This window comes from Dermochelys coriacea, chromosome 4 (genome assembly GCF_009764565.3).
Source record: "Dermochelys coriacea isolate rDerCor1 chromosome 4, rDerCor1.pri.v4, whole genome shotgun sequence".
NCBI classification, from domain to species: domain Eukaryota; kingdom Metazoa; phylum Chordata; order Testudines; family Dermochelyidae; genus Dermochelys; species Dermochelys coriacea.
Genome location: NC_050071.1, coordinates 17,929,414 through 17,944,110, shown reverse-complemented (window position 1 = coordinate 17,944,110; position 14,697 = coordinate 17,929,414). Strand labels below are relative to the sequence as shown.

Genomic DNA, 14,697 nt, shown 5'->3' with positions numbered 1-14,697 from the left:
GGCTGAATCTAATGGGCTCATTCCTCCCTTTATTGGAATAACCATAACTCACAGCAACATGGCACTTACATTTTCACAACCAGCAATGGAAAGTGATGAGTCCACAATTTAGTAAACAGTATGTGCAGTACAAATCTATCTTAAGATTTTACTTCTTTCTGTACTTTTAAACCACAACTTTCAAAACAGCAAAGAGTATTTCTCATGCAGTGATACCATGTTGCATAGTCTGACAAAATGTCAGGAGTTTTATACAAGACTGTATACTACTACAATTTTCAGGTGGTCATTTCATAGTCCTAGTAGATTTCATCTGTACAGTACAGAAGGAGATTAATTATAGGCAAAAGACTAAGTATAGGTTTACTGAGCCATCTGAGCTTCCATTGCTTGTGCTGTCCATTCCGGTACCGTCTGACTAATCTTCTCTAGAAGGTTATTAACTTGGAAACACAGTGACTGAATCTGTTTGTCCCATGTTGGCAGAGCTTCACGCGCTTTAAAAAAAAAATAATAATAATAATTTGCAAAAGCAGACTGCTTCTTTGCAATTCTGCTGTATTTTGACTAAAAGGATTTTTATTGTTATTTCACTTAGTGATGTGACAAAAAAAGTATTGTCTATTTACCAGGTCTACAGAATAGTTATTTCTAAATTTAAAAGATTAAATGATTGGGGGTTGTACGTTACATAATTAGGTATTGCACCACAAAGTAAAAAGTAGAGAATTTCCTACTCATCATGTATTTACAAGACTAACAAGATGCAATTTTGCAGTCTGATACAGCTTTTGTATAGAGTCAATCACACATTCTCTTAAATATTAGAAAAAAGAGTAATATATGACTTTGTAAGTAACAAGCAGACATAGCTGAACAGCTACTTACAATACAGACTCTGCCATCTGCTGGCAATAGCAAGTCCAAGCACACTTGCTTGTACTAGATCCTTATTTAAAAAATATAACTTCCTCGTGTTGTAGGGAACAGCTCAACCAACGTATTTTCAATTGTACCATGAAAAAGAAGGAAACCCTTACTTTCAAAATGAACTATTCCATCAATCTGATCGATAAATCCATTCATGCGACCCTCAGTTATCATCTGAGAAGCTATCTTTTCTGCCTGAAAAATAGGAATGAGAGAGAGAGAGAGATCTGAGAATTTTGACAGGTTTCAGAGTAGCAGCCGTGTTAGTCTGTATTCGCAAAAAGAAAAGGAGTACTTGTGGCACCTTAGAGACTAACAAATTTATTAGAGCATAAGCTTTCGTGAGCTAAAGCTCACTTCATCGGATGCATTCAGTGGAAAATACAGTGGGGAGATTTTCCACTGAATGCATCCGATGAAGTGAGCTGTAGCTCACGAAAGCTTATGCTCAAATAAATTTGTTAGTCTCTAAGGTGCCATAAGTACTCCTTTTCTTCTTTAGATCTGAGAATGATATTCATTTAGTTTCCAACATATTTATGAAGCTGCAAAAGAATGCCTGACCTTTACACATCATCCCCCTCTACTTTATTGTTTAAGACTATGCATTATTGCCGCCCAACCTCTGGCCCAAGGAGAACCAGATGGACTCCCTTGGGCACCAGTCAATGCTACTGCTTAATCCACTTCTTGCTGCTGAGCGAAATTAAGTACTCTCTCTCTCTCCCCATCCCTCAAAATGGGTTAAATGTTTTGCATTCTGAACATGTTGGCCCTGTGATTGAAAGGCTAGAGGCAGTGCAGAATACTTAAGCACTGAAACTTGAAAAGCTGAACTTGAAGTTATACCAAAAATACTTGTTAATATCACTTTGCTAATGGAATTCATTTCTTGTATTCAAAAATTATCACACAGGAAACAAAGAAGATACCTTGGCTGCAGGGATCTCTAATAGTGCTCCAAGTTCTTCAAAGGTAATATTGTTGTATAGTTTGCTTGCAGATAACAAGTTGTGTTCAATAACAGCTCTGTCTAAGATACTGGACCCTTAGAGACGGAATAAAATGACACTTCATTGTTAAGAGTTTTCAAGAGACTTTCTTGCTCTGTGAGTAAGAAAAATACTTTGGTAAAAATGTATATGTACAGAGCATTGAAACATATCTGGTTTCCTTACAGCACTATTACTCCATACAAAAGTAAATGAGCAGGAAGACCCTAATAGTTTACATATCTGTTCAAAGAAAGCAACTTAGAAGAATGGCTTTAGTCTCTCTAGCTCAGTTCTAGAACATTCAAGTGGAGCTGTCTTGTGGTTAAGGTTCTGGACTAGGACTCTGGAGCTCTGTGTTCATTTTCTGACTCTGATACAGGTTTCATGTATAACCTTAAAAATGAGTTAATCTGTGCCTCAGTTCTCCCCATCTGAGAAACGGGATACTGTTGCTCTCCTTTCTTCTGCCATTTGTCTCCATATTTTAACTCTTTAGGGTAGGGACTGCCTCTTCCTGTTTGTGCAGTACCTAGCACCTGATCTTGCTCTACCACAATACAAATAGATGACAGAATCAGCTATGATCCAGAGAGGGAGAGACACTGCAACAGTTAAATGGACATATTAATTAACAAGGATGTTTTTCAGTTTTGGACCAGACAGCATAAGCATAGAATGTAGCCAAATAGGTGTTTTGGGTTCAAAAGATGCATACAGCTTATCTGGTAAGAGGAATGTTTTCTAACTTTTTTTCCAAAGCTAGGTTTTTTCCAAGTATTTCTTCCTTGCTGTAGAGCAAGAGAGGTCCATAAAGATAAGGCTTGCCTGGCACATGAAGCGTTTCATACTCTTCATGGAATGTGCACTTAACCACTCTAATCTAGAGAACACACTAATTTGAATTTAAGGCTCCACTGATGTCATTTAGTTTATGTAACATCATTTAGTAAATTCTAGCCTGAACTGTGTTACCAAAACCTGCACATCACTGATCAGAGAATGGATTTGGGAGGTAAGAGGCTGATGGTTTTTAGTTTTTAGATCCATGTTATCTGGCAGCAGCTAGGAAAACAAACACTGAGACTTATCAAACTCACAAAACAAGAGATTTGTACAAGTCTGTAGAAAATAGATCATACTGTAAAAAAACTGATGGGCATCATTTTACAAATATACTGAAGAACTGGAAAAGCTGAGAGAGGAGAAGGTCTCAGAAAATGAAGCAAGATTAGAAAAAAGAGTTTTATATTCTTTAGAACAAAAGATTAAAATAGAAATTTACTGAGGTGTATAATCTAATAATGGATGGAGAAGCTGGATTCTAGAAAGCTCTTAAGAGATCAACAGGTTAAAACAAAGATAGGAACTGAATCTAAGACTGAGCACTAAAATACATTAAGGAGGGTAGAGTTCTAAAGGCAGCCACTTGGAATATATACACATTTCTATGCATATACTAGGCAAATCTATAATGGATAAGTTGTGTGGATATTGAAATACAGTATTACTGTGCTTTAAAGAAGTCTGTACCATCAGCTGTAGTTGCCTTCTGATGTGGCATGAGCATGGCAGCAAACTCTTGTAGCTGATTCCCTCGGATAATCCTGTCTAGATACATTTTCTCCAAGATCCCATAGGCTGCAAGCTGCTGACACCTTTCATCCTTGAAAAGAGTGGCTAACATGCGAGAGCGCTGCTGTCCTAGGAGAAACAACAAGAATCCCACAAAATGACCTCCTTAATAAATTCTGTAAATATCACTTTACTAAAACAGTGCTCATGAGAGAACAATGCTTTGAAGCTGTCATGTTCACTCCTATACCGTTTCCAAGGGTAGGAGTGTATCATATAGAAAATATCTATAATAGAAAACTGTCAAGGCCTCTAATGTGCCCATCCTCACGGTGTCTAGACATCTAGTATTTCATTGCGAATAAAGGATGGGTAGGTCTCCTCATGGAGAACACGTGCCTACTTTAAATAAAGGCCTTAGAGAAAGGAACCATTGGCTTGTTTCTGAAAAATCCTTCCTGCATTTCCCCCTTAGTGTGTCTCCAGGTATACTTTATGATCAGTGACTGAAAAAATTTCCTTAGATAATAATACCTACTGCAACCTTTTCCAAAGTGTTGTTGTTTTTTTTTTTTTTTTTTTTTTAAAACAGGCTAAGCTTTCCCCACTTACTCATTCTTTTGTGCATCCAGATAAGATGACTGTAACTTAGGCACGCAGAGAGAAAGATACTCAAAACTCGTAGTTATTGGCCTGCTATCAAACCCTCAACTTCTTACCTGTTTTCATACTTCTAGATTCCTTGCTACTACATTTTACAATGATGAGAGCTACACAAAAGGTTATACTGAGATCAGCTAAAGATTAGCAATCCTTTTTTTATATGGAATACAAAAGGCCAGAAATACACAGAAATCTGTGACATTCATTTTACCTGCTGATGCTAGGATAGTACAATGCAAAGCATGCTTCAATGCCTCTAGTCTTTCACTTTCATGGACTATGCTCTTGTAAGAGAGCTCATTGTATCTTTGGGCAGCTTCAATGAACTTCCTTCTGTAATCAAGAACACGAGCGTAGCACACCTAAAGAGAGAATATGTTTCAGTAAGAAAAAAGCTAAATAGGAAAGTGACCATATAGTGGAGACACACATTAGCTGCTGTATTACAAAGTGAGAGCACGGCTCCATAAACATCACTTAAGTCTGCTGAGAAAAACACCAGCATCTTGGGAAAGTTCTGCAAGAGCTTAAATAACTATTCTTCTGCAGTTAGAGACTTGATATTCTGGCATCTGTCCTCCAAAGATTGTTGTGAGATCTCTACAGAAACTGCAGAATCTTAATCTGAATGTGAAATTCATGATTATTACTAAGCATAATTATTTATATAAATGTTCATATCAGAGGATTCCATAGTGCTGTACCAATTTAAACAAATATGGAATTATATATACTAATACCTGCCTCAAAGTAGAGGTGCGGCTAATTCTAAAACAAAATTTCAGTTGTTACAGGGCAATGCAATATCACACAACAGTACAGACAGGAAGTGAAGATTAATATATATCCAATAAAAGATGCAGCAGAGATTTAGACAGATCCAAGTAATTATCTAGCTTGTAATTTGTCCACGACATCAGAGTAACAACACTAACTCTGTTAAGTATCATGTACCTTTAATGGGTCACAAGTGGTCAGGACCCTGGTTTTATATTTCATCCAAGACATAGGGAGTACCAGCAGCTAATATGTAAATTAATTAAATTTAAACTGTCAGACAGTATAAACTCACACAATAGGTTTTGCAAAACCGATTAAATATTTTTATATAAAGCTTCTTTGTGGGCTGGGATCAGTTTACAAAAAAAAACATTTCCCTTCAGTGTTTGGATCTCAAACATTGCAGCATTGTGCTAGTGCACAACTATTAAGAATGAAAAGGAATATAAAACAATAGTACATAAAATGTAGTACAAGTGTTTCATAACCCAAGTCTCCCTTTTACTACTAACAATGACACTTTGCACTTACAGGATGCACTATATAATTCAAAGAGCTGTACACAAGCTAATTTTTCCTTGGTGTCTCTTCTTCAGAGTTTAGCATTTCTTTGCTTTTCAGTCTTCCCTCTCCTCCAATTTCTCTTATAATGCTTATACTCACTCTGTAATTTCATAGCTGACGGTGTAGTTCAAGCCTAGCATATTAAAAAAAAAATTGTACTTGTAATGCTCCGGTTGTTTAATGCTCTAGAACTCTATTCTTTTCTGCACCTATTTGACAAGGTCAGTCTGACCCCAATGCTTTTACCCCATAGTGGAGTAATATTTAGGAGACTAACACTTGCTAGAGGACAAATTGCTCTAGGAGTATATGATTTTTTAAAATAATTCATTTTATTCCGTTGTTTGGAGTCAGTAATTATGGTGAATTTATTTTTTCCTGATGCTTATTCAAGCAAGTTATTCTTTGTCCTTTCTGTTATCTTCATTCTTCAGATGTAAGCTAGGGACAACATTTCCAAAACTGCTTATGTAATCTAGAAATCTGAAGTGACTTAGACATGTAGGAGCTTAGGCTCCCGTTGACTTTCAATGAGACAAGTCCATTTTGAAAAATCTTTTTATCATTCTATCCTAACTCTATTTATCAAAGGCTTATGTAAAGCTACCAAAAAAAAACAACAACACAAAAAAACTCTACTATAATTCAATGTGGTATTCTTTCCCTCGTAGAAGGAAAAATTAAAATAAGTTATACCACCTTATAATGGATCTGTAGCTGTTCATTGGTTGATTCATTCTGAAGCAGCGAAGCTCGATTAATATAAGCCTCCGCCTGAACTGGGTCATCATCTTCCAGGTACAGTCTGGCAATTTTCAGGTAAGTCTCCAATTTATAATCCACATTGTATTGTCTGTGAAGGAGCAGAAGAATATATAAGGTAGAAATTGTGTGAGCATTTCAGTCTTGAAATCACAAGAGGACATTAATCTGGGCAAAGCCTATAGCAACTCCTTATGTGTACATGGAGGTGGAAAGGGATGAACAGGGAAAAGGGGTTGAGAGTATTTTGAAGTGAAGCTTTATTATTCACATTTACTAGAAGGATGCTAATGACTAGGTATTCCATATAGGTCAGCGCTTTGAGAGCCAAGCAGTATTTTGATACTATGGAGATGATTTTGAATTTACCCACACAATTGTCACCATGCCAAACTACTGAAGATTCAGGGAAATAAGAAGAGAAAAACCAGACATTTTATTCTAGGGAAGCATTTAAAAAACACAGAAGGATACTCAGCAGGACAAAATTGTGTCTAACCACAGTATTTACTTTTGTCCTGTTTCCAAGGGAATCCCCACCAACACTTGTGCTGCATTTCTCCAGTCTTCTTCTTTCTCATAAATTGATGCAAGATGCTGCCTTATAGAAGCAACCTGGAAAAAAAAACAAAAGCATACTATAAAACTGATCCATATTCCATTAGCAATCATACCATCTGCTTCTTCTCATTTATCAACAGTATTTTTCCAGCTACCGGACACATGATACAGTATACTCCTTCCACCTAAAAATCTTTATCAAACATAGACCAAAGTTTTAAAAAATGACTAATGGTTTTGAGTGCTTCAATTTTGGCATTCCCAAATTGAGGCACTGAAAAGAGACTGATTTTTGGAAAGGGCTCAGAATCCACCCTCTGAATAATTATACCCTTTTACAGGTGCTAAGTTACGCTCTCCAAAATTGAGGCGCCCAAAATCACTAGCCATTTCTGAAGGTCTGGGCCTAACAAATGAACCTTCACATCATCCCCATGAGGTAGGAATGCACTCGGATAACTTCGTTCCCAATCTTGAGATTTACAATGTGGGATCAAGGCCTCAGAGGAATTGTGACAATTAATTGATCCATTTGCTTGGTGTGATAGGCTTAATCCATGTACAACCATTGTAACATGGGTAAGCCTGTTTAGATAAGCATTGAGATGAAAGATGATTAAAATAATAAAATGGAAACAGATGGAAATGTAAAGCAAAGCAAGTGATTGTCTGGTTTTTCCAATTCAAATATTAGATTTTATAATATTTAAATAAAAACTTCTTTTCCCCATACACAAATACTACCAGCTAATACTGCAGGGTATCTAGAAAAAAAGAAATGAGCAGGCTTGACAACACATATTGAACTAAACTCTTTAGCTGCCTGATGAGCTGGTATTTCAAGGAAACATTTTCCCCAACAAACAAATTTTGAGTTCTTAACTTATTTAGAAAAGATTTTTTAATAAAACAAACTTAAAAAAAAAAAGTCTCTTCACTCGCATACCCTCCCCACTGTGTTACTGTTCTAAAATTCAGCTCAATGAGTTCCAGGTTGCATCTCAGTGGTTTCTCTAATAGCCAGATTATTGTCTTGATCTGGGAAGCCATTTTTAGTAGTGCAGGAACTAAATACTTAACATGCTGATTAAGGGACAAATATGGAATTCTTTGCACACCCAAAATCTTCATCGAATTCAACAGGAGTTTTGGGTACACAAGAATGTAAAATTGGACCATGAGTATGAGTGTCCATTTTTTACTGAAATGTTAAAATACAATATTTAGGATTCAAAACTCTGTTTTGAGCTTTTTAAGATAAATATGATTGTCATTAATCTTATTGACTTTAAGACCAGAAGGGATCATTATGATAATTTAATTTGACCTCCTGCATATTACAGGACACAGAATCTCACCCACTAAATTCTCTCTTACCTGTTCTTCGAATGAAATGACTCTAGGCTGTATCTTTTCCAAGGTAAAGTGATAGATTTCTTTGGCCGTGCTATCGGGAAGATTTGGGAGATGTGTACAGAAATCTGTCAGCAATTGACGTGAGATCACTAGACTGACATTCTCATTTACCACTAGTTCAAAGACACAATAGAAGGAGGAAATAAGAGAAGAAATATAGGTCAATGCTTTCGATCTCAATCCATAGTTAATCAGCAGCTTTAATGCTAATTTTGAATATTCCTGGTTTTTAAGTCATTAACAACAATCTTAATTTTAAGAACTAGATTCTACTCTAAGAAACCTACACTGTCTGTTTGCTACAGAGCTCAGAACAGTTCTCAGGTATGACAAAGGCTAAGTAACATATGAGGTCTTCCTATGGTTTAGAAAGAACTTTCATTCTAAACTGCTATTTTCAAGTGTGTACGTTATAACTAAGGCTGCGAGTTGGTCACGGATTCTGTGACCTCCATGACTTACGTAGTGGCCGGTGCGCCTGGCTCAGGGGTAGTTCAGGTAACCCCTGCGCCAGTCCCACCGGCTGCTGCTGGGGCAGGCTTGGGCCACCGCCTCCCCAAACAGCAGTTTGGGTGTGGGAGGGGGCAGGGGCACCAGATGGGGTGAGGTGGGCTCTAGGTAACGCTTACGTTGAGGGGGGCTCCCCGGAAGTGGCGACATCCCCCCTCGCTCAGCTGCTAGGCGGAGGCATGGCCAGGCAGCTTCGAGCGCTGCCTCCGCCCAGCAGCTGAGCGAGGGAGGATGAAGCCGCTTCCGGGGAGCTCCCGAGGTAAGCGCTGCCCACCTCACCCTGTCCCGTGGCCCAACCCCCTGCCCCCTCCCACACCCAAAACTCTGCTGCAGCTGGGGGGCGGGGAGGTGCGGAGCCAGGTAGGGAGCCTACTGGCCCTGCAAACACGCCCCCCCAGCAACAGTGGGGGTCCTGGGCTGCGTGCTGCCTCCTGTGCCACCCCTCCCCCCAGCACCTGCGGGGCCCCCAGGCATCCCCCCGACCAAGCTTTAGTCGCTGGTATTTTTAGTAAAAGTCATGGACAGGTCACAGGCCGTGAATTTTTGTTTACTGCCCATGTCCCGTCTATGACTTTTACTAAAAATACCTGTAACTAAAACGTAGCCTTAGTTTATAACATCCTGGACAAATTAAGACTGCATGCTAAATTTTATCATGCCTTAGTAAAATTATTTGACAGTTCTAAGATATCCAAATATGACGAAATAAAGGTCTTGAGCATTTTTTTTTTCCTGATACTTTTTACACTAACTCAAAAGCTTAACTTTTTGGGGGGGAACTAATCATCACTTTAGTCTTCAGCAAAGATCAGCTATTTTAGGTTTTTTTGTAGTGTCCATGAGTGTATTCAAGAGCTGTACCACTGACAGGTTTGCTGGGGGGGTGGGGGAATCTAGTTTACAAAACAAGGCTACAATCATTTTAAAGTCTGTTTTCTAACAATGTTTTAACATATTGATGATTAGTGCTCCAAGCAGACTTGGATGCAAGACTGAATATGCACAGAGGATCAAACATTCGTATAGCCTAAGTTATATTTATCTGAATGTGTAATCCAACATGTATCAAGTCTTCAGTCCAATGCATAAACAAAACAAGTACTATTCCACACATACTTACTTGCTTCTACAAAAGCTTTCAAGGCTTCTAGTTGTTCCACTCCTGACAGCTGAATTGCTTTTTCCAGTATCTGACGATATCTGTCCATAGATTTAAAACCAAAAAGATCACCACAATTAATATCCTTTCATTTGTTCAGTCTATTTTGACCCTTACTTTGTAGTTTAGATTGTTTCTTATACTTTCTATTAAAGTTGCTATATTTCTTTAGGCTGGGGTTTTCAAGAGAGCCTAAAGGATAGGTGCCCAAAGCCCAGTGAAATTTAGTGGGAGTTCAGTGCCTGGTTCTTTTGAAAACGCCAGGCTAAATCCTCCAAGATTTGAATTTACATACTGTGAACTATAATATATGTAGCTGTGTACAGGTTAGAGCACCTCTCCTTAAGTCTGATAAACAGGCATAATGCCTTAGTATTGTCATAAGGAAATTCTTAAATCAAGATTGGATGCCTTTTTGATACATATGCTCTAGTTCAACAGAAAGCTATGAGTGTCATACAGGAATTACATAGTGAAATTCGATGGCCTATGCTGTTCAGGTCAGACTAGATGATCATATGGTTCCTTTTGTCTTTGAAGTCTAAGACTATCAGAAAACTATTTTTAAACACAGAATTTACTGAAATTAGCTAATTTGACAATGTAAATCAACACAAATCCATACAGTTTAGATACAGTTGGGAAGGCAGACATTATGGGAACTAAATTATGAGAGAGATCTATTTAAACTTTTGGGGTTAATGATTTAACATGTCAGCAACCAAAAGATAAGCTGTTCTGTGTTTTAGCACTAGAATATTTTTGTCTAGTCTCACTATCAGAGTTTTCACTTTGCACTGTCACTCATAACAGTAGTTTAAAATCACATATTTTTACTAAATAAAGTTTCCGGACAGTCATATCAAGTGTTTTCCAAGTCAAGTTCAAGAATTAATGACAGATCAGGAATTTAGTTGTCTGAAACACTAAACTAGTCTCACATACAGTGCTTGAAATTTGAATGAGCCCAAAGCTCTAACATTTAAAAGATCTTTAAACACAGAGCTGAGATCTTGTCTGCACTGACCCAGGAAGTCTTGGCAGCACCTTTTTTGTCCATTTTACACAGGGAGTTAAAAGTAGTTCCAGGTTCTTACCTGCCCCTTAAATCTCCTTACAGACTATCGTGGTTTAGTATTCATGTTACCATAACTTCAGACCCCGATGAACAACAGGGAAAGTGACTGACTGAGCAGGGGTGAAACTGATTGTGCACAAAATGTGGTCAAAAATGCACAAGATAGATCAGGGGCTTCTCCAGTCTATCAGGTACAGGGATCCCCGCTAAAGGGGGAAGCAAGACACTCTTCCTTGTCCTTAAGCACCTGTTATACCTCCTTCCCCTCCCACCTCAGATGTCAGTGCAGCCTCCTCTACTCCGTGCCCCTCTCCTGATCCCCTCTCCCCACAGCCCTCCTGATCCCCTCTCGTTTCCTACCTCTCCCATCTGATCTCGCTCCGTGCCTCTCCCCATCCCCTCTCCCTGCAGCCCCCCGCTCCCCTCTCGCTCCGTGCCTCTCCCCATCCCCTCTCCCCACAGCCCCCCGCCTCTCCCCATCCCCTCTCCCCACAGCCCCCTCTCGCCCCGTGCCTCTCCCCATCCCCTCTCCCCACAGCCCCCCTCTCGCTCCGTGCCTCTCCCCATCCCCTCTCCCCACAGCCCCCCTCTCGCTCCGTGCCTCTCCCCATCCCCTCTCCCCGCAGCCCCCCGCCTCTCCCCATCCCCTCTCCCCACAGCCCCCCTCTCGCTCCGTGCCTCTCCCCATCCCCTCTCCCCGCAGCCCCCCGCCTCTCCCCATCCCCTCTCCCCACAGCCCCCCTCTCGCCCCCCGCCTCTCCCCATCCCCTCTCCCTGCAGCCCCCCGCCTCTCCCCATCCCCTCTCCCTGCAGCCCCCCGCCTCTCCCCATCCCCTCTCCCCGCAGCCCCCCTCTCGCCCCGTGCCTCTCCCCATCCCCTCTCCCCGCAGCCCCCCGCCTCTCCCCATCCCCTCTCCCCACAGCCCCCCTCTCGCCCCGTGCCTCTCCCCATCCCCTCTCCCCGCAGCCCCCCTCCTCTCCCCATCCCCTCTCCCCGCAGCCCCCCGCCTCCCCCCGTCCCCTCTCCCCGCAGCCGCCCGCTCCAGTCCCGATTTCCTTTCCCCACACTCCCTCTTCCGATCCCCTCTACTCCTGCCTCTCTCCCCACAGCCCCACTCCCTCTCCTGCCGCGCTCAGCCCCAGCCCCTCTTCCCTCCCGCCGCCCCCACGGCGGTTGGGCCGCAGCCCCGGGCCGCTCGGCCGTCACTCACTTCCCCGCCAGGTCCTTGTGGGAGCCGCTGGAATTCATTAGCTGGGCCAGCTCCTGCCTCACCGCGGCCGCCATCTTCCTCCGCGCCGACAGACCAGGCGGGAGCGCGGCCCTCCAACTCCCGGCCAGAGGGCCCCCGCCTCGTCCCTTTGTACCATAGAGGAGCAACGGCTAGAGTGGCCCCTTTCCCCGCGAGAAGGGTCACATGACCCCCTGCCCCTCTCCGGCGCGCCGCCTGCTGCCAGGGAGGTGCAGCCTCTGCGCGACGCGGGGTGCCCATCGCGGCGCCCGCTGCGGAGGCTGGAGCGGGTTCTCCCCCTGACCCGGCGCGGGGGACTACGCGAGAGGAGGCAGCAGAGCCTCTACTTGGGAGGGGACCCCCAGCCCCCTTCTCCCTCTCCGGGTCCACGACTACTGAGCTATTTCTTCCTCCCGGCCCCACCCCACGTGGCGGGAGGGGGCCAGTCCAAGAGTCGCACGCCCTGGTTCAGCGGCTGGGCCTGGAAAAGCTGGTCTCCTGTCTAATGCACTCATATGGACCAGAGGGGGGAAGGGGTGAGTTGTCTCCTTCCCATGGGGTCGCTCTGTCAGAAGGACTCAGGGCCAGGGCCCGATTAGTGGAACATGTTATAGCTCTCAAGTATCAGGGGGTAGCCGGGTTAGTCTGTTTCCACAAAAACAGCAAGGAGTCCGGTGACACCTTAAAGCCTAACGGATTTATTTGGGCATAAACTTTGGTGGGTACAAAAACACAAAAAAAGTGTTTTTTTACCCATGAAAGCTTATGCCCCAATAAATCTGTTAGTCTTTAAGGTGCCACTGGACTCCTTGCTGTTATAGCTCCGTCTGTTTCCTTCCAAACTATGTTGCTGGTCAGCTCTGTTTCAGTGGTGTTAATAGCATGTCTATGATACAAACGTTATTATCAGAAGATTTCAGACATTGCAGTATTTATTTTCCTTTTCTAATTTTTTTGTATAGAGTTTATGATAGATGGAAAAGAAGACTAATACTCATACTTTCCCTGTTTTACCAATGTGTAACTGAATTCCAGTGATGTACGTCAGAAGAGCTGAGCCCCCACCTCTCCACTTATTTTAATAGAAGTGCTGGGTGCTCCATTTATTTAAATGGGTGACAACACATAGGCCAGGGGTTGCCCACAGGCAGTTGTTTTCAGGATTGGGCTTCAGCTGGGATCATGAAAATAGACTGAATAATATTTTTATTCATTCACTAACACTTGGATTACAAATACTGCAGAGAAATGTTTTAATGGAGACAAAAGCAATATATCAATTGGGTTATATCATTTCAGTTAGGATTTCACTACATTTTAAATTTGTACAGTTAAACACTTAAAACTTAGGAAATGTAAAAGTTGCACAAGCAACCTTGACCATTTCACTCTCTCCACTATAATAATTAATGACATGGTCATATGGTATTTCTAAAATAACATATCATACTTTCCCCTGTAACCTTCAATGTTTATTTTGTATGGTGTACAGTGAAGGATGCTTTGCGGAAGCCATTTCACATTTTCCCCTGTGTGTGTATGTACATATGGGGTTTTCATGGTCTCTTTTGTCAGTTAAATGCAGATCAAATGGGCAAGAGAAAGTATTTGCTCCTGGTTCAAGTCTTCTGAATTAACTCTCCAATTTTCTCACTCTTGTGCTTTACTGTGGAAATTTCTAGGGTGTGGAGATGGAAAGCCATTAGTCTCAAAGCTGTGAAGCAAGGTAAATTGTGCTGTAGCATATTTAGCAAATCACAATGCAAACGACAGAGAAGTCAACAGAGGAGGTGAGAAAAATGCATTCACAGCCTTATAAGTTATTGAATGTTTAGAATGGAGAGGGAAATTCCCATGTTTGCCCATACCCTACAAATAAGTGGAGAGTACCTATGATACAGAAGCTGAACGAAATAAGTACATTTCCTTTGCAAGAGCGTGTATGAAAAAACGGCATAGCACCTCAGTACCTCGCACTGGCATAATACCTTTCACGGAAGGAGGCTCACCCAGTGCTTACAAAGCTGTTACCCCATTTTATAGATGCAGAACCAGAGTGTGGAACTACCATCTTTTTTTAACAATGTTTTGACTTAAACAGGTTTCAGAGTAGCAGCCGTGTTAGTCTGTATTTGCAAAAAGAAAAGGAGTACTTGTGGCACCTTAGAGACTAACAAATTTATTTGAGCATAAGCTTTCAATGAATGCATCCGATGAAGTGAGCGGTAGCTCACGAAAGCTTATGCTCAGATAAATTTGTTAGTCTCTAAGGTGCCACAAGTACTCCTTTTCTTTTTGACTTAAACAGTTCTTCTGCCTAGCTATGGCATCAGCGATGGCAGCAGTATAGCAGAGCGTGCTACGAGCAGAGGTGACTGGAGTGAATGCACAACAATGCATCGCCCCTGCTAGGGCTCTCTCCGCTGCTAGCAACCCAGTGCGACGCAGGCTACACAAGTAGCGGCGCCATCCACAGCT

The 14,697-nt window shown here is 41.8% G+C and overlaps 1 protein-coding gene across 1 annotated transcript; it reads right to left on the bottom strand.

Annotated features, from left to right (window-relative positions):
• Positions 1-3: 3 nt before the first annotated feature.
• Positions 4-12,608, bottom strand: COPS4 (COP9 signalosome subunit 4). Its single transcript, XM_038399353.2, has 10 exons — positions 12,202-12,608; positions 9,874-9,953; positions 8,205-8,356; positions 6,778-6,881; positions 6,204-6,357; positions 4,372-4,522; positions 3,456-3,626; positions 1,863-1,978; positions 1,041-1,125; positions 4-497 (listed from the first exon to the last, which is right to left on the bottom strand). Exons 1-10 carry the CDS (start codon positions 12,273-12,275, stop codon positions 364-366), a joined length of 1,221 nt encoding a protein of 406 aa, XP_038255281.1. The 5' UTR covers positions 12,276-12,608; the 3' UTR covers positions 4-363.
• Positions 12,609-14,697: the final 2,089 nt, after the last annotated feature.